Source organism: Lineus longissimus, chromosome 4 (assembly GCF_910592395.1).
Source record: "Lineus longissimus chromosome 4, tnLinLong1.2, whole genome shotgun sequence".
In the NCBI taxonomy this organism is placed as follows: domain Eukaryota; kingdom Metazoa; phylum Nemertea; class Pilidiophora; order Heteronemertea; family Lineidae; genus Lineus; species Lineus longissimus.
Window position 1 is genome coordinate 1797590 of NC_088311.1, and position 21322 is coordinate 1818911.

At 42.5% G+C, this 21322-nt stretch overlaps 1 protein-coding gene across 1 annotated transcript; it reads left to right on the forward strand.

The window, feature by feature from the left end:
* The first annotated feature begins 593 nt into the window (after positions 1-593).
* On the forward strand, positions 594-20036 carry LOC135486009 (maltase-glucoamylase-like). Its single transcript, XM_064768451.1, has 42 exons — positions 594-1177; positions 1740-1888; positions 2272-2449; positions 2883-2979; positions 3144-3256; positions 3611-3736; positions 4027-4158; positions 4448-4591; positions 4813-4929; positions 5158-5284; positions 5514-5664; positions 6044-6180; positions 6366-6400; positions 6613-6729; positions 7038-7186; positions 7281-7365; positions 7609-7668; positions 7902-8023; positions 8230-8321; positions 8643-8854; positions 9045-9103; positions 9260-9418; positions 9641-9797; positions 10238-10392; positions 10518-10692; positions 10867-10963; positions 11172-11284; positions 11594-11719; positions 12054-12185; positions 12406-12540; positions 12811-12927; positions 13141-13264; positions 13505-13765; positions 13934-13968; positions 14260-14376; positions 14680-14828; positions 15173-15314; positions 15687-15811; positions 15921-16009; positions 16211-16260; positions 16506-16670; positions 16921-20036. Exons 1-42 carry the CDS (start codon positions 728-730, stop codon positions 16984-16986), a joined length of 5541 nt encoding a protein of 1846 aa, XP_064624521.1. The 5' UTR covers positions 594-727; the 3' UTR covers positions 16987-20036.
* The last annotated feature ends 1286 nt before the right edge of the window (positions 20037-21322 follow it).

The following is a 21322-nucleotide window of genomic DNA, read 5'->3' on the forward strand; positions in this document are numbered from 1 at the left end:
GCTGAGGGTTTTAGTGGAACTGGTGAATGCAGAAGAAGGCTTCTGTCGGACACCCAAAAGATCCTGAACGAGACAAGACCCCTCCCACTGTGAGACGGACAAGGGAACTTGGTCCTAGTGAAAGATCACGATAGAAGCTCTCGAGCTTGCCCCTTGAGTAGAAAACGTTCTTGCTCAAACACCACGCAATCATCTGGTTGTGACAATCGCTGGCCATTTCCCACTGAGATGAAAGGTGATGCCGTCACAATCAATGAAATGTAGAAGATATTGGACACAGAATTGGCCTTAGAGCAACTTTTAAAGTGTCAATCTTCGCCTTGAGTTCCACTGACGACATAACTGCACAATTACAAGTTAACTGGGCCGTTGTAATGAGATAATGGGTATAGTCGTCCATAATTTTGATTTTAGTCCTCACTTGTTATCATATCAGACAACATAATAAACGCATAAAGCTTTGGAATCATTTTGATATCGTGTAAATACAGGTGATTACACTTCATGTGGGTTCAGATTGTGACTAATAACTGTCCATTAGATATGCCCAGTTAAGATTGGTCAGACTTCCTCCATTACCGATTCGTCAGGATACCAAATATAGGTTGTCCAGATCTGCTGTCTGTCACCTTGTAATTCTGGATTATCTCGTCATTTGACCATATTGCAGGTCCTAATTGTGGACTGGAATAACCATCTCTTCTGACGACCAATCTGAGACGCAAACATGGCGGGGGAGTGCGACAAGAAGCAGTTGCTAATTTTTGTTGGTATTCTAGCAGTCATTGCTGTGATCATGGTACCGACTATAATTCTCACCTCAAGACCACGGACGGACGATGTGACTTCTCCTCCGACAACCGATGAGCCGCCTGCGACGGAGGCGGAGATGCTCAGGGTGAACTGTCTTCCCGATGTCGCTGGTCTATCGGGAGAGGTGTCAAAAGAAGTTTGTGATAATCGAGGCTGCATCTTTGCACCATCCGCCAACTCAAAGGTTGCAGCTTGTTATGTGCCTTCTGCGGACCATGGCTACAGAATGATAGGAGAGACAAAGCCCACTAGTTTAGGTTTCGAGGTGGAGCTTTCAATGAAACGTAAGGGTCTATTTGGAGGCGACATCGACAATGTGACGTTAGCGGTGGAGATGAGGAGTAACGACATGCTACGCTTCAAGGTGAGATACGAGATATAAATCTATTCCCCCGGCACCCACTTCGGTCAATCTTTTTGCCACCGTGCTAACTATGATTAGATGTTCTAATCGGTAGACACGAAAACACGTTCTTGTATGATCGACTGGATGTTTGCGTGAAATACTACGATAACCCACTTGTTAAGTGGTAAATGTGTTTTCAAACAACCAAAACATTATCGTGTTTACAATCATCGTCGAAATAAGTTTGACAATCGAAGTCGGTAAGCCGTCGTCTTCGGGATGAAAAGCGTTGATGAAATGGTCTAGAGGGACTGCGGACATCTCCTGTTCTTAATAGCTCATCGTAATAACATCGTGATACTGCCGGTATTCAAGTAAGTCGGATACATAACTATGAATTCTGCTCTTTGATAAAAAGACGTTATTGTAACTAACCAGAATCATCTAAGCATATTTATGTCGTCAGATTGTAAGACCGGAGACAGTACTCCCGAGACGTCTGAAACCTTGTCGAACTTCTCAATGAGGGTTTAGATTTCTTGCACCAAATCGAATTATGAACTGTAACCTTCACATTTAGTTTTATGACCCTGCCTCGAGTCGTTACGAAGTTCCAATTGAGCTACATCTGGGAGGCATCAAGGCGAGGACGCCTCGATACGAGTTCAAAATAACCAACCAGGACCCGTTCGCGTTCCAAGTTATTCGCCGCAGTAGCGGGACAGTTCTGTAAGTTATGGCAAAGCAAGACACTTAAGATTAACTTTAACTGGTTTATGTGGTTCAAAAATGGCAAAAGGAAACGTGAGAGTAAAGCTTGATACAAGATATTACGGCCTTACGCAGTTCAAGCATGTTCAGTTGTGACATTTGTAAACTGCTGTTTACAGCAACACGTGCGGACATGGCAATGTACGGGCGCCTGTAAGAGCCCGGCGAAAGTGAAAGGTGGCCGGCAGTATCATTTTATTATGACTGAACATGTCTTGATCGCATTGGGGAACTTTATGCCATGGCCAGAAAGATGAATCTACCAGGAACTCCGTCACATGTTCCAAACAGAAGAAGAGCTCATTCCATCCACCAATGACGAGCAATCGGTATTTTTTCAGATGGGATACCAGTGTAGGAGGATTTATGTTTGCCGACCAATTTCTCCAAATAGCAACGAAGCTTCCATCAAGAAATATCTATGGATTCGGAGAAAACCTTCACCACTCTTTCCGACATGATCTCAACTTCCGAACATGGCCGATGTTTGCCCGCGACCAGCCTCCAAGTTTCTGGGGTGTAAGTATAAAGCAAATCAACTCGGGTAACAGTTAGGTAACGAAATGGTTGCGATAAAAGTGTTCGTAGGATAAGGCGGTCATTAGTTTTGATATGTGTGACTGTACACTGCTTCGCGCAACGCAATCCTTTCCCCCTATTATATACCCACCTTTTCCACACATGTTCTCTCGCTATTGCTCATCTGCGCTGAGCCCTTAATCTGCTGTCAAATAGATTGAATAGGTTTCTGGTGTTGTGTTTTCCTCAAACTGGAAGAACAGTGTCTTTAACTGTGATGGCTGCACGTACTCCAATAAACTCCAAAGATCTTATTTCCGAGGGTACATGGCAAGAGAGGCAACATATTATCCGACTAGCTGCAATCATTATATTGCCATGTCATGCAACCACCAAACCTAACCCAGAGCTGATCCGCTCACAATTCTTTCAGGAGAACCTAAACTTATACGGAGTGCATCCCTTTTATACCAATATTGAGAACGACGGGCAGTCGCATGGGGTGTTTCTCCTCAACAGCAATGCTATGGGTAAGTGGTGATTGTCATATGGGTTACTCGACCAGTAGAACGTCTGAACCGGACACCGAACACAAGTTACGCCGTATTTGTATCAAAACCGTGTAATGTGATTATTCACATCGATATGACGGTCAGGCCTATAGTTTGTTGTGAAGGATGCTCCTCAATTTCAGATTACAGCCTGACGAATGCTCCGATGCTGACCTACAGAACCATTGGCGGCATCCTCGACTTCTTCGTCTTCCTCGGTCCATCGCCGGAAAACGTTATACAACAGTACACAAAGGTGAGTTTGACCAGCTCCAGTCACACTCCTCCGTGCCGGTTATCTTTGTTCCGTTCGTCAGGGAGCAAAGACTCGCGTGATACCGAATTCACTGACTTTGGAGTGTAGCTTAATGTTTAAATTGTTCATAGTCCCTTACCTTGGACTGATATGAAGGTTCTCCGTACGCCCTTGGACACAAAAACTGACTTTCTCATTATATATGAAAAGAATTATTGGAATGAAACTCACGAGGCGGCTCCTTCTCCATACACGTTCCCTTCCACCTACTTCCTTCACACGTTCTATGGTTGGCAATGGACAGGTTCGTCGCGCCCTTGCTACAGCCCATTGATGATGTTCTCTCCGTTTCAGCTTATCGGCCGCCCCTACATGCCACCCTACTGGAGCCTTGGCTTTCAGTTATGTCGTTACGGCTACAATAAGCTGGCAAATCTTAAAGATGCAGTCGACAGGACGAAACAGTTTAACATTCCACACGTGAGTATGATGGACGATGGCAGTCTAAAAAAGTAACGATGGAAGCATATTCCATAACAAAGAGGATCCATCTTGACCCTCAAGTTTTGGATCCACTCCGCGACCTGGACTCCGTTACACAAATGAGGGGACAGAGTACCCCTCAAGGTTCAGAACGAGATGCATGATCGTGCAGACCTTAGACACTGTGATACGGATTTCCGAAGAAAATCTATACTCTTCTGTTACACCGATAGGCCCTGCCAATAATTGTAAAAGCCACAAACTGACGATGAATATCTTCTTAACAGGATGTGCAGTACGCCGACATCGACCACATGGACACAAGGATGGACTTCACTGTGGACTCAGTCAACTTCGCTGGACTTGCAGATTATTTCGATGAGCTTCGATCAGGTGGAATGAAAACAATCATTATTCTGGTAGGCATCTGTCTTAGAGATGATACTTCTCTCCGTAGCGTTTGCTTTTGTAATGGGTCCAATTGCAAGTGCAGTATGAAGGGATTTCCGGAAGAAGAGGCTTTGCGAGATGTCAGCCCAAGTGAGTTCTCAATCTGATGATTCAACGTAGCGATTAGGAATGATGTCACGTCTGCACAAGGCAGCCACTGTGCCACTTCCAAAGAAGAGAGAAAAAAGTAGATTGAAAACGTCATCTTTGTACTTCCTGACTAAACGTGATGTCTTTTCCTATTTCTTTTCACATCAGGACCCTTGCATCATCACCAATGTTTCCAACTACCGCCCCTACGACCTTGGCAAGGAGATGGATGTGTTCATCAAATGGCCGTCCAAGGAAGCCACGCCACCGGCTGATTACGCTGATATCAATGCTACATATATGCTAGGCTTCGTAAGTTTCTTTCAAGAGAAGATATGATATGACTTGTATAAGGTCACTGTCAAATTAAATGTCTATTGTTTTGCTACTACTAAAGACGCGAACTGGAATTGTCCGAATAATACCAAACCGAGTGTTGATAGCCAATACGATATCGGAGACCAGTGCAACTCCTTTAGTGTAGATTTGTCACAGACAGTAATCGCTTACCATTTGGCTTCTTCTGCCCGCAGGTCTGGCCCCAAGGAAAGGTGGTATTCCCTGACTATCTAAAGGAGAACACCAGTATCTACTGGAAGGAGCTGATTGTTGAGCATCGGAAGAACCTTTCTTTCGACGGACTCTGGATCGTAAGTATGATTGTCTTGGATCGGTAAAGAACTATAGGATTGATAGCGCGGTGGTAAGATGACCGCCTCCGAGGAAATAGTTTATACCTGTCCAGTCGAAGAACGCATGTTATTTTTACCTATTTGAGGCCATTTAAGCGTAGTTCTTATAACTTTCAAGATGATCAGATCAGGGTACCATAGATCTTATTCAGGGTGGGATTTGCTAAGTCTGATTGTTGATTGCAGGATATGAACGAACCAGCCAACTTTGGCACCAATGGTGAACGGCCATTTAACTGGCCGGTAGACGCGAAACCATATTGGGCATTGAAGTGCCCCGAGTCTAAGTGGGACGATCCACCTTACAGAACATGTAAGTTCAAGTCTTCTTTAAAATGATACCAATGAAGCTAGTTAGCTGATGATATATACATGTACATGTACACATGTACACCCTGGAGCATCATCTACCACATGTAGTTTGCTGGAAAGAACGGAGGTCAAGACTATTGCCACTAACTGTGCCTCGGTTATTGTTACTCATGGTCACCTTTTGTCTGAACGGAAAGGTCATCATCAACGATATTTCTATCTGTTTGAAGGGGCTGCATCGATCCACGACCAGAGCAAAGACATCTTGGGTCGCCTCTCCGACAAGACCCTCTGCATGGTGGGAACCCACGGAGATGGCAAGTACAAGCATTACGATGTCCACAATCTCTATGGATGGAGCCAGTCAAAACCTACTTTAGAGTAAGTATCAGATTCGCATCGAACATGGCCATCAGGAAACGTATCGACATCCCATTCCTTTGATAAACCCGGTGCACAGACGAATCATAATCCGTATTATTCAGCAGCGAGTTAAAATGTTTCTCCAACCAATCTTGTGGCTAGAAACGCTTTGGAACCATGATTAGATGAACCATTCGAACCATCATGTTGATCTTACTTCCAAGAGACAACCCAGCCGCATTGGAGGTTATACGTGGTGTATGATCGGTCGAATCATTCGAGAACATACCATTGTGTCCATTGCAACGGCCTCTTCAGCGCCCTGTCATGTTGGTAGACTTTCCGAATCCAATTATTTTTCTAAAGGTGAAACGTTTCAAACTGATTTTCCTTCCAGTGCCCTGCGAGCAGCCAACCCAGGAAAGCGTGGAATGGTCATCTCCCGGTCTACCTATCCAAGTAGTGGGACTTCTGCTGGTCATTGGCTTGGAGACAACGTCAGTCAGTGGAGGGACCTCCACGAGTCAATAGTCGGTGAGGACAGCTCGACATCCATTCCCTCAGAGGAACGTGTATTCATCCACAAATTCCAAACTGCTGACCACGTGCTTCTCGAACGTACATGTAATGGCCAGGGGTGGGACAATCTGAGTAGCATGATAATCATGGAACTGAATCTCACTTCGTAAACCTACGTTTCATTTCCTTTGCTTTTTCAGGAATGTTAGAGTTCAATCTGTTCGGAATTCCGTATGTAAGTACTTCTACTTCTCATTTGCACACTGATCACATCGATCTGTTGTTCTGCGAATGACATTCGCTTGTTGACATACATTTAGGAAAGATGTTACTTCATTACATATTTCGACAAACAGCAAAGGGGACACATAATGTACACGAACACATCCACCGCAGGTTTAACGATTTCGATGTAGAAATGTATGCAAATTACACATCTTCTTCTAGGTCGGTTCAGACATATGCGGTTTCTGGGGAGAGTCGAACGCGGAACTCTGCAAGAGGTGGATGCAACTTGGGGCCTTTTACCCCTTCTCAAGGAATCACAACGGAGAACTTAATACCGTAAGGTTTCATAACTTTTTTTGCGTTCGCATTGGAATGCTGGAAACACTAAATCATCATCTACATGTAGCTGAAAAGCGATGTGCCAGTAAAGGTAGATTTAGTTGGTCAATGAGACATCAGACATTCTGGCACCCTGTCACAGAAGCAGTCATTCTAGTATTTCTCTAGATCCTCACTACAATATAAGAAACAATGATATGATACGTTTTCATACCAGCTGGACGTTCTGACTATCCCCGTGTGGTTGGTTGGTTGACGTTTATCTATTTGTAGCTGACCTATCTTCAATTCGTCTTTTCTAACAGCCTCAAGATCCTGGCTACTATGGCGGTGATGTTGCTGAACTATCACGCGACTCCTTGGAAACCCGTTACCGTCTGCTACCGTATCTGTATACTCTGTTCCATATTGCTCACACCAGGGGCAACACTGTGGTCCGAGCTCTTCATCACGAGTAAGTACCATCCCGTCGAAGAGCGAATAACGAAATAAGCTCTGTAACCAGGTGTGTTGAATGTGATGTTGTAAATACAACTGTGCCTTTTCAGATTCCCTGCAGATACAGCAGCCCTCGGTGTTGATAGACAGTTCCTGTGGGGTGAGGGCCTTCTGATTTCTCCCATTCTCGAAATGGTATGTCCTATTTCACGTTATTCATTCCGATGTAGCGTAAGAATGAAGTAATGAAAACGATCTTTAAAAGATAAACGAACAGCTACGTTAATGATGCATCTGCTAAGAGGACACCAATGGTCAAAAGTGTGGCAAGAAAGACATACATGCATGTCATTCAGTGTATTATGCTAGATTTCTTCATGAACGAATAAGATTTGCAACTTAATGGCTCTCATGAATCAAACATCTCACTTCATTCAGGGTCAATCGAAACTGGAGTTTTATCTGCCAGGGAAACAAGGATGGTATGATTATTATACGGTAAGTATGCCTTCCAACTGATCTTATACTATGTTTGTGATGAATCCGTCAGAATCATTATCAGCCATGCTGACTCGTTCTCTCCAAATGAATGTCTACTGATAGAAAACTTACCAATTTAAAAGCCTTTTTCGTTCGTGATAGTGTTGCTTCACTGAAAGCAACTGATAGTCTGACACGTCTTTGAGCATTATCTAGATGTAAAAGGACGAACATTTGATAAATCGTTTAAGGGCAAAGTTTTAACCACCAAGGAGAACGAGATGCTTGTGGAGCCAAAGACTCGTATACCTCTTCATATCAGAGGAGGATACATTCTGCCCACACAAGAACCAGCTAACAATACATATTTTAGGTAAGGTGATATCCCCATTACTTTTCGAATAACACATCAATTGTTAGCAAAGTGAAATGAATATACCATGAGATGGAGATAGCAACAGCTAGGGATCTCATACGGGACAATAATGGGCATGTAATAGTAATTAATCTGTCGAAAAACTGTACTTTCAAGCTGAATAAATGACCGTTTCTTAAGAGTTTGATGATTCATGCTTTCAGTCGCCAAAATAGTTTTGGTTTGATTGTTGCTCCCTCTGTACAAGATGGCCGTTCATCTGGCGAGTTGTTCTGGGATGATGGAGACTCTGTTGGTGAGTTGTTGCTTTTGACCAGAGATTAATCGTTGAAGTTCTGTGTATAATCTACAAGACGATGCACGCGTTATCTCTGGCCGGTGAGTAAGCGGAGGGCAATATGTATGGAGAAGGAGGAACTTATTCTGAAGTCTGGATCATTCAAACGAAGTTCATTATCTTTTTATAAGCACTACTGCCTTGTAAATATATGTCAGTTAACTATTTCAGGATGCTTTTTATTCATCTATTCTTAATGTGTCTGTTTTGATGCAAAAACACGTTTGGTGATGGTTTATGGTTTAAGATGGTTACACATAATCTCTTTTTGTTGTTCAGATACATACGAGAATGGTAGATACTACATGGCAAGATTTATGGGCGAAAAGTCTAGAATAAGCATGACGATAGAGTATAACAGTGGAGTGCCAGAGATTGAACAAAGGATTCTCGATTCAATTAGGATATTCCACGTCGATTATAATTCTCCATGGGTGTATATAAATGGAAATATATCCCACAACAGCTATTCATACGACAAAGCGAATAAGGTAAATAAGACTTTTCAAATACATCTTAAACATTATTTTGTTAACTCATCATCATTCATCATCATTCAGGCGTCATGGTCCAGAATTGGACCTTTGCCTCATTATCATTATCAATATTATCTTGAAGAAAACCCCAGAACCCAAACTTTATAAACTCAAATTAGATATCTTCAAATAATTACCCTTTCAGGTTTTAACACTGGATAACCTCAACCTGAAGATGACAGAGGACTTTACCATAGAATGGAGGTAAGTTTCCTTTGCACGTGTCAATACTGACTAATTCAGGGATCCAGGGAAATATGGTAAGAAAATGCAAGTCAATGCAGGCTCGCGTCTATGCACGCCCATGGATGAAGGTGCAAGGTTTTTCTTGTAATGATATTTCGTTATGTCATATTTCAGTTCAAGAAGATTACCAACTACAGAGGAGGCCCATCGCCTGAACTGCTTTCCCGAATGGCTAGAGCATTCTTCTCTGACGGAAGCTAAATGTCTGAACAGAGGATGCGTGTGGCAACCGGTACCAGAGAATGATAATGTACCAGCATGTTACCTAAACAAGTAAGTGAATGTATTCTTCGTCACCATCTCCTCATGACCAAGATGTCGCTCATTACGTTAAGGAATGTACCCAGCGAGAAGTATGGGATCGATTGACCATAAATTTTCACTTTGACATGTATTCGTGTACCATTTTGATAGCACACGGCTCTTAGGGAAACTAGGTTTGCAATTCTTCGATTCTATCTCATCGTATAATGAAGCACTAAATTATTTTTCAAGGACAACCTTTGGTTACACCATGGTGTCCGAGGTGGCTACGCCGCTGGGAAAAAGATTCAACTTAAGATGGCTCAGTTCTTCCTCGATGTTCGGTGGTGACATACATAATGTCACATTAGATGTCGAGATGGTCGACACGCAAAAGTTTAGGATTAAGGTAGGAGGTTCAGAGAGGTAACGGCAACACCATCAAACAGTAGCTATTAATATAAGCTGTAAGCAACAATGCGGTGGCTGGAAAGCCAAGATGTACGAAAGATGTCGGTCCCCTATAGCCAAATCCCGAGATCGAACTTTGAACATTTTAACATCTGTAAAATTCAATGCTGCTTGAGCTGGAACTGCCGTGGCTACTACTAGCACCTGATCTACCCTTAATTAGATCTTGGATGTTTTGTGTCTTAAAGAAGGTTTATACTAGCAGTCTACCAGACGGCACACATTCTTTCCTCTGTCAGAGAAGCAAACGAAGCGCGAAGCTGGAGAAGGAAGACGTTCAGAGGATTTGAAATATCGTTATTCGAATGACAGGGTCTATAGCTGTCTTCCGTAAGGTGGTCGTTTCCTTCGCTTGATTTCATGACTCTTCCTTCACAGCTTTACGATCCCAACAACGCTCGATATGAGGTTCCGGTTCCACTAAACTGGGGCACCACAAAGGCTGGTGTGGTGGATTTTGAAATCCTCGGAGGCAACTACGCCAATGGAGTATTCGGCCTCAAGATATCCAGGAAAAGTACCGGGCAGATGATGTAAGTTCGGGCCTTGTGATAAAACGTTCGACTTCACAGACACCCTAATCATGGGTAGTGGTTTCCCGTTACTGGAACGTATGCGTGATGAGTCGCCACTTATTTATTTCTTATTCTTCCTTCAGATGGGATACAACAGTAGGTGGCTTGGCGTTCGCGGACCAGTTCCTCCAACTTGCCACGAAGCTTCCGTCTGAAGATATCTACGGTATTGGAGAAAACCGCCACGATTCGTTCAAACACGATATCAACTACCAGGCGTGGCCGTTATTCTCACGAGACCAACCACCTGAGTCAAATGTACGTATTTGACTGGACCCTTGATATTCACCACACTGATGTTTTTTATTGATGATTCAAGGTGATCTTGATTTATTTAATTCCTTTTCCGTAGTTATCTCGAAATGGAAGTACTTCTGATTAACGATTTCCCAGTGAGTAAGTTCATCTACTCGACGTTTCAATTCCTTTCAGCACAAAAACCTTTACGGGGTTCATCCGTTTTATATGAACGTGGAAGACGCGGCTGGACACGCCAATGGAGTACTGCTCCTCAACAGTAACGCAATGGGTAAGAATCTAGTTCATACATGACCCAACATGAAATATAAACCGATGTACAGCTGGGATTTCAAGCTTTGCCTCTTCCAGAAATCTCTTCAGACCTTCGTTATACGCTTCAGAGCTACCATCGGGTTGCTATCCTTTCAATGAAGAACATTAAATTTGGAAACTCATTGTTTGCCATCGCGACCTTTAAACAAGCTAACCATTTTCAGAGATCAGCCTCCAGCCTGGGCCAATCCTGACCTACAGGACTACCGGGGGCGTCCTGGACTTTTACATCGTCCTCGGGGACTCCCCAGAACAAGTCGTCCAGCAGTACACAGAGGTGAGCTCCACTCCACGCATTCCTCTTACCGTCAAATCTTCGTTAGCTGGTACATATTGCTGTTGATGAAGGATTTCCTCGTCATACTCCGGTCACAGTTTGATCGTTGTAATTTCTATCCGCAAACAAATATGATATGAGATCGCATGGCATGGCAGATGGGAGAGAGAGAAAATATAGCTTCTTGTAACTTGGGATGGCAACTATGCCTCACAAGTATACCGTCTTCTTGTTGTTCTTGTTGTTGTTGTTGTTCTTCTTCTAATACTTGCATCAACATTTCACACTATTCATTGTCCGGTCTTGCAGATCATTGGTCGGCCATATCTTCCGCCATATTGGAGTCTTGGCTTCCAACTCTGTCGCTATGGCTACAACTCTCTGGAAAATCTCAAGGCAGCTGTGAAGAGAACTATGGATGCTGGCATACCACTGGTATGGAGAAAAATATGGTCCAATTTGTTTCGCTCTGGTAGCTGTTGTTTATGTGTGTAGTAGTGCCTCTTTAAAAAGGAATATGTTTTCTGGTAATTGAAGATTGGTACGACCTTCTTTCTCAGTTGGCTCATTCAATATCACAACACGCTTGTTCTTTGCTGGTCATATGTTTGAATCACAACGCAGCACTTGCCTGCTACTGAAATATTACTGAATGCCAATAGTTACGGTCCAATATGATTTTCCACTTCACCTGGAAAGCCATATTCTACACTAAAATAAACAAAATCAAAATTAGGGTATTAACGTCTTGTTTTCTCAACTTACATAGGATGTCCAATACGCGGACATCGACCACATGGATGAGAGAAAGGACTTTACCTGGGACGCCAAGAAATTTGCTGGTCTACCGCAATACGTTAAGGAGCTACAGAGTGCAGGAATCAGGTTTATTACAATTTTGGTGGGTTGCGTAGGAAATGGTGATGCAGTTGACAAGAATTATATTGCCAATACATTCTTATTGCTTTGTTAACCCTTCTAAGGGAGAATTTAACTATGAACCAAAGAGGCCCGATTATGTTTCGGGCTACTCATGTAGGGAGTCATACGGTACATCACTGGTGTTGTTTTTAGTCTCGTAATATGTTACAATAATACCGAAGGTTATTTTGATATTACAGGATCCTGCCCTTCTTGCAGAGGACTCAAATTATCACCCGTATGTGCTCGGAAAGGCAATGGACGTGTTCATCAAATGGCCAAATGGGACCAGTCCTGACTTTGAGTATTTTAAGGATCACAACATGTTAGGTTATGTAAGTACATCTACACTTGATATCGAAATAAGCTACTAACACGATAGTTGGCATGAGCAACCACTGACCACATATTACAAACTTAAGATCTTGAATTGTTCCAGTATTCAACATATCAAACCACCAGAGTGCTTATTTGCATCCTCGTATAACCAGTGGTTTTCAATACTCCTTGTCTCGATGTCGGATAGATGACGTAGGAGTAAAAAAAACCCTGAATATCTGATGATGAGTGGTTTCAATAAAGTGATCGTATGTCTCCTTCTGTAGGTTTGGCCGGCTGGTAAAGTTGTCTTCCCAGATTACCTGAAGCCTGCTACTCACGACTATTGGCAGACACTGATTGTTGACCACCACAGTAACATATCATTTGACGGCTTATGGATCGTAAGTTTACATAGATCAGGATCTTGCTGATGGTTCTTACATGCAGACATTATGCTATCATGTGACAAGAAGTGAAGCTGAGAAGAAATCGGTTGCTTTGTTGAGCGGCTGTACACTTTGCAAAAACATCACAACCATGGATGGTATAAAGAATAAAGTCTTTCTCAAAATATGCATACCGATCAGATTTAAAAAGGTTATCTTACTTTTCAGGATATGAATGAACCAGCAAACTTCGGCACAAATGAAGACAAGCCCTTCAACTTGCCAGAAGGTGATCCTGAATGGAGCTTGAAATGTGCCACAACAAGCTTAGATGATCCGCCGTATGTGCCAGGTAAGAAGAATGAGAACGTTTTGAAGAGAACTGTGGGCTCACATAGTTTTCTTGAACGTGGCAACTGGAAGTAAATGCACCGCCGAAACTTTGAAACAGTCATGAAATTATGAAACAATAAACGTCGAATGGAAAGACACTAGGCACAGTTCTATAGGTTCCAGATCTGAGAACGAAAGACGTATTGCTGCCTCTTCTATCAGTTAATGCTCTGTATATCGGCGTTTCCCTTGATTTCAGCAACATTCAAAGGGAAGCGCCTCTCCGACAAGACTCTCTGCATGGTTGGATTGCAGAATGACTCCATGTACCACCACTATGATGTTCACAGTCTGTACGGATGGAGTCAGACCGAACCAACACTGAACGCACTGCAACAGGCGACAGGGGAACGCGGTATTGTCATATCTAGGTCGACCTACCCCAGCAGCGGCGCCAAGAGCGGCCATTGGCTCGGGGACAACGTTAGTAGCTGGCGGAGCATGAGGGACTCTATCATCGGTGAGCAGAAACAGGTCGTACTGTAGGGAATCATGAAACTATTGCTCTGACTACCCAATCCTTGCAGACAAATTGAGTCAAAGGAATCGGCCTGTAAAAAGACTACGCTTATTGAATTGTCATGTGAACTGATAAGAGCTGCCATATATTGTCCACTTTCCATTTCAGGGATGTTGGAGTTCAATCTCTTTGGAATCCCATACGTAAGTAGCGGCTCAGGTGTTGTCCAAATTGTCCTTGGTATTAGAAGCAGCGTTAGTATTTGCTAGTTTGTCTGTGGTATATATAGTAATGCTGTCGCTCAGAGCACACATTAAGGACAACAAACTGATGAAGACAGAAATCTTCTCATCGATGCTATTGAGATCGAAGATTTTTGAGTCTTTTGTCGTTTAAAACGGAGTGCACAACATTCGACAATACTGGTTTCGCATTGAAGGAGTGGGAGTGGATGGCCGGGGTTTTTCAACTGAATACATCATGTCAAATTTCAGATTGGTGCGGATATCTGCGGTTTCTTTGACAATGCGACAAGCGAGTTGTGTCAGAGGTGGATGCAGATTGGTGCCTTCTATCCATTCTCGAGGAACCACAACGGAATCAATTACAAGGTAGGAGCTGCTCCGTTAATGTCAGCTTCAAGATATTTTCGATTTGAGTATAAGCTTATCTTTTATAAGATTTTCATGGAGCCTAAGACAAGAAACGAGCCGTGGTGCAGATAAACTTCGATGTTCGTGTAACGACAATGCCACTGACAGCAAGATATTTCGTAGAACATGCTGACCGATTTGTTAGCAACCATCTCAGAGACATGGACATCCATACAACATGCGTTGTAGTGAATGTATTGGCACCCACCCTCAGGTAGTCGGAACACAATTCCTTACACTCCTCGCTTATTCTTCCTCCAGGATCAAGATCCAGCAGCCTTTGGTCAAAGCGTGGCAGCTTCGTCTAAGAAGGCATTGGAAATCCGTTATGAGCTGTTGCCCTATTTGTACACCCTCTTCTACCAGGCGAATACTGAAGGAAGGACGGTTGTCAGATCTCTTATGAACGAGTAGGTATAAAAGCCGAGTTACTTTATTAGATACCAATATATAAGGTCTTTATCTTCCTGGCCCACTACTGGCTCTGTTGATGTTTGTCGAGGCGACCCACAACATCCTAATCTAGTTTGAATATCTGTCCTTCGTACGGACCTTTCCTCACATGTTTCCATCTTATTGCTCATTGAGAATCACCTTTTTGTCAAATTTAAGAAAACGATGATACTTGCATGCACAGTCTATACTCGAATGAAGGAAATATCCAATCATTTGCTTTTCTAACAGTTGCACTGGGAAAGGCGACCCGATTGGTCAGTTTTCGCCAGCTCAATTAAGTCACGCATGCATCTTTCAGGTTCCCGACGGACCTGAACTGTCGCAGCATTGATCGTCAGTTTATGTGGGGTTCTGGGCTGATGATAGCTCCAGTGTTGGAAGAAGGAAAGACAAGCGTAGATGCCTATTTGCCTGGAGCCCGATGGTTCGATTACTACTCAGTACGTTATAGAATACAACTATGGCAATCGTTATTCTGGATCCAAAGTCAAAACAATCCACAGGGTGGTTTCCATTCCGTTGGTATCGGTTCATCATAAAGATTCAGTCAATTATTTACCTATAAGTAACTCCTTTTGAAAACTGGGTTGTGTCATGTGATCACTGACACCATTGTTCGATTCTTGCGACAGAACTGGATCCCTGTTGTATTAAACATCTTCTTGGTAGATACGCCAACAGGATCTAGGATTCAAAAGCAGGCCTTCAGATTTAAACACAATGGTTTAAATGGTGACTTTTTTCGAATATCTATCATGGCTGACGGAGTATGCTGATATTCACCTCTAACCGCATGTAATCTTTCGTTACAGGGTGCTGAGGTTACCGGTTGCCCAAGAGTGTTTACAGCAGCAGCTCCTCTGGATACTATTCCTCTGGTCATCCAAGGTGGGAACATCCTCCCAACACAGAAACCGGCCAACAATACTCACTACAGGTAGGTCCCGAACACGTGGACTTCTATGTTGATGACCTTGTTTTAGATGATCAAGATTATTCTCTGTAGCCCATATACTTAAGCGTGTCTTTTTTTCTTTCCTTTCAAGTCGCCTCAATCCATTTGGTTTGATTATTGCACCAGATGAGAACGGACTGGCAGCAGGTACCTTGTTCTGGGATGATGGAGTCGGAAAAGGTATGCGGATGCAGTTCAGACACTGACAAAGCTATATAAATCTGAAACTTACTTGCTACAGAGATTTGACGAGTAAAGAAGAACGTCTGATATCTACCTACGAATATCAGCGATATGGCTACTCTCAGTCTAAATATCTATGTTTATCATCATCATCATCATCATCATCATCATTGTGACCTTGTCTTTGCTGTCTTGCAGATACAGTCAAGGCGAACAAGTACTTTCTTGCCAATTTCACCTACGCTCAGGTAAGTTTGCCTTATGCTTGCTGTACGTGCAAAACAGATTCTGTTGAGAGCGATAACGTTCTTTTTCCCCACAAGCACGGGATGTACTTGTTTTGGTATTAGCCAATCCTGGAATGGTGACGCCAGTCGGACACCGTCACTGGTAAGCATGAACTGATTTCATCGAAAGCATTGAAAGTCTCTTCGTTGTCGTACTGCTGACAGCAGACAGCAGGTAACATATAGGCTCACATCTTTAACTTCAGGTGATGCGTACAATTGAGGTGAAAAATCTATCTGACACTGGGCCTGACATGTCCTCCATGACATTGAACAGTTTGCGGGTTTTTGGAGTTATCACTAAACCTAAAGAACTACTCCTTGCTGGCAATCCAATCAAAGTGGCATACTCCTATGATGCTGAATCTAAGGTAAGACCAGGGTCGAGGTAGACTCTTATGCAGTCCATTTCGTCATCCTGATCGTCCTTCCGTACCGGGCGACAGGATATCTTCTTATGTTTCAAATATTTCAACACTATGTACATATCTCGCAAGCTGACTGCGGTTAGCAAGAAGCTGCCTCAGTAAGAGTTCTGATGTGATAAGTTACCCTTCCTAAAAACAAGATTCGCCACGTTAGACCTACTACCCATAAAACTTATTACCCTCCATTTTGCAGGAACTTCTTGTTGAAGAACTTGGTCTACGAATGAACACAGATAATTTCGTGCTATCCTGGCAGTAATCATAAGGAAAACAAAGAAATGGAAAGAGGAACGCTGATGCAATAGTGTGATAGCTGGCCAATCAGTCCCACCTAGTTTTTCTTGAATGGAAGAGAGGATTCAGTAAAGTTCTTTGTGGATGACTTTATGTTTGTCATCAAACGCTCGAGGATACAATTCTTTACAAAATATAAGTTTTATAAATATGGTTTTTTAATGCGATAAAGTTTCATTCAGATATGCCGTGTTGCATGGACGTAGAGAAGTACTTTCCTTTCAAAATTCACGCGAAGTGCTGGGCCAATAAAAACGCCCCATGTGATAAGGGTCTTATAGGGACCCTCGGCCTCTTAAAGCTACAGGTTCTGGGCTTAGCGTTATGACGGATTCTGCCCGAGTCCGCGTCAAATACCGGTACGAATTTCTTTACCCTCACACTGACAGGCTTCTTTCCCCGATAATATACAAAAACGAGGTTTCCATTCGTATAATCAAACGCCATTTTACCCCTTTCATGAATTGGTGCACAGTTGAGAAGTTTAAGTTTAAGTTTGATTTTTGTTCTTGAGTTCGACGAACACGGCATTGAAAACGTAGCAAGACAAATCTCGGAACACCGACCACGATGCTTATTGCAATTTATCCCAAGTTCTAAAACTATTTCACCATTTATCGGCTCATGCAGTGATTGTTGCAACCAGCAAATACGAATATCAGGAAGTTCTAAAGTTATTTTCTGTGTGTAACTGCTTTTCTTTGTAAGAAGAAAGAAACTTTTCTGTAATGGAACGCGGACTAAAATGTCACCACTTCGCCCTAATATCAGACACGCGTGACGCCATGCCCCAGAAATTGGTGATGGTCAAAAACGTATTATTCTATAGGAGTATCGATAGACAGCCCTCTGGGGTTTTATCAAGAGATCCAACCTTTCACCCTTAAGTTGAAATTCTGATTTGCAAAGCCAAATTTGAAGTGATGGACTATCAGGTCTCCTCTGTCGGGGTACTCCTCTCCTGGGGTACTCCTCTGCTGGTGAAACCATGGCTATTAGAGAGCGCCTTTCACTATCATCGTCACTTTGATCGAAAGTAAGAAATTCTACATTCATTTTTGGCCTGATGATAACACCTCCAAAAATCTTTCCAGAACTGAAATCTAAAACATGCTTGCCATTTTTATCATGAGTCTGAGCAATACATAAATAAGAGTACATGTAAGTCAGCTCAATGTAGAGTTGGTTGAAATTGTAAGTTTTTCTGACAAAGGGTTTCCGAGCGATGTCGATGTTTGGTGCCCATGTGAAGGTCACAATACGGGAATGAACAGACTGCTGTCGCCGAACTGATGACGACACTCTCAGCATGATAACAAACACATTGTTTAAGAAATATACCTTGTTTCCTGGACTCCTCAAATACGAAGAGTGCTTTGACGGAATAGCGAATCCAATTAGTGTGTCGTGGTCGATGAAGGTTCTGCTATATGGTCTGAGACAAACGGGGAAAATGAAAGTCCAGTATTATACAAAGAATCGGCTACACAACAAGTTTCAGTGCCTCTACTGAGTACTTGACAGCAACGCTATCTGTAACATAGCCTAATTTTGGCCAGTGTGATAAAATCAAGAACCCATTTTGTAATCTATCACGAATTTCGTAATTCTATCACATTGGTAAAGTACCGGAATGCTTTCGTTTCATTGAAATTTGAAACGAAACACCGCTCTTCGCAATCACACTGTATGGGAAGTTTCAATGAATGAACTGCAGAAAAATCAACTTGACTTGGATTGGCCCACGGATCTTTGGATTGACGGTCCACTACTGTACCGTTGAGGTGTCGAGATTTTCTGTTTTTTTCGGAACTAACACCATTACAAGCGCCAACGGCTCGGGGCTTCTTCGATCGTATTGAGATTTTTAATATTTTTCCATAGGATTCGTCAATTTGCTTCGGTAAAAAAATCAGTACTTGCGTATCATATCCTTTTATAGCAAATGATTCATGCATATCAATAATTACTTAGGCAAAATATAGGAAAGCTAACCAAATATTTATTAGCAAAACCATCTACGACGAAGCAATTGTATAATGAACATCAATCTAATGTATGGCAGGAGTACAGTGCATTAGGAAGACCAAAGGTGTGTGCGAATTCTAATTCCTGGACGCCTTTGCCACACTCGAGACCTCAGTTTTGTATTTTCTTCTTTGTATTGCCTGATATTCCATGATATTTTAAGTACCCATCATATTCTCCTCACAAAAAGCACGAATTCAACCGATGACACACCTTTATCAGAAAAATCCTATCATCTATACCAAGTGCTCTCTTCCTGTCCTTGTTACACCCTTCTGTGGATCCATACACATATGGTCGACATATCTTTTGTTTGAAGTTATACATGAGTGCGGATGCTCTGGAGTCGGAATAACATTGCTCCGCACACTGGGTCAGTGACCGGGCAGGAAATGATCTCCCGAATAATATAGGGTAGTATACCCTCACACGACGAATAAAGACAAATGACATCTCAATAACACATCCCTGCCTCTGAATTTGCAGGATCAAAACAACTAACAGAACATACGAACTCATTCGTGCCATTTCATCCGCAAGTCAGTCGCGAGCCAGTAATTTAACAACACTTTTATGATCTGCGTTAGTTTTTTCCCTTTATAAATAAAGCGATTCCGCACTGGCGACTCACCAGTTTCCACACCAGTCTGGCAAAGAGGTGTCGCCAAAACGAGCTATTTTGCCTGAACTACGACTGGACTTATTCGTCCTTCCAACTAAAGGACGACATGTTGGCCATCGCCGTTGCCTTGTTACTAATGTCGCCATCCGCCATCCGCACTGCCAGTCCAGGTGCTGAAGGATATCACCTTCAAGCAGACGTAAAGAACTAGAGTGTCATCCTTGCGGTTAAACCACAGTTACTTATTAAGGTGCAAACCATAGGTCTCTAAAAAGGCCTTTCTGTCAGAAACACGTCAATCGATTCTGAGTACAAGTCATTGTATAACAGGCTTTTCAACGCATCGAACAATCGATTCTTTAAGTGAATGAGCATCGATCGAATGAAAAGAAAGTTCCATATACTTTATTCTTTTTGTTATTTATTTCTTCATAAACATGTTACATCTTGCATTATGTAAATTTATTTACATTTAATACCATTTTGTTTGATTAACGTCACATCATGAAAAATACTTTATATTCACATAATTCATATATACATTCATATATGATGTACCCTATTATACACTGTACAATAACATGAGAATCTCATGCATAGGGCACGTGAAACTGATAACGCCACATTTAGTTGTCCGTTCAACGCGAATGGCCATGAATGGCATTACATTTATAACATCAGGAATACAACACTATATAAATAAACGGAGTCAAAAGTACAATGTACACATAAACATATTTTCTATGAACCTTGAAGCAAGGGAATTATCTTTTGGTTTTCAGTGACGTATGTCCTATTCATCAATACAATGTTCTGGAACGGCCATGCTAGGAGATAACTCAACAATTAAAAATTCAAATGTGTTTCGACACAGTATTCATCATTGACATTCCTTACGGACACGTTTTGCATAACGCAAAGTACAAAATATTATCTACTACTCAATGGCTCCCCTTTGAGTATAAACACAGACGCGCATACTCTTATACAGACTGCCTGCCTTAGCCCCCTTCTCCAAATGCCTCTATTCCCTTTACTCATCTACAGTGCAAACCTTGTCACTGACCATGCCACGTGTCTTTATTCATCTACAGTGCAAACCTTGTCACTGACCATGCCACGTGTCTTTATTCATCTACAGTGCAAACCTTGTCACTGACCATGCCACGTGTCTTTGTTCATCTACAGTGCAAACCTTGTCACTGACCATGCCACGTGTCTTTATTCATCTACAGTGCAAACCTTGTCACTGACCATGGCACGTGTCTTTATTCATCTACAGTGCAAACCTTGTCACTGACAATGCCACGTGTCTTTATTTATCTACAGTGCAAACCTTGTCACTGACCATGCCACGTGTCTTTGTTCATCTACAGTGCAAACCTTGTCACTGACCATGCCACGTGTCTTTATTCATCTACAGTGCAAACCTTGTCACTGACCATGCCACGTGTCTTACTATTGCGTACTAGTGTAATTCAATTTGTGGAATCATGCACCAGAACAGGAAACATACATCGCAAGCCTGCCACCAATTCATGATGTCATAATGCATTAACATGAAATTGATGGCGATGGCAGTGTATTGGTTGTGTATGGCCTAAATGGGCTGATAACGAATGTACTGACGAAAGGTATGCATGAACGCGCT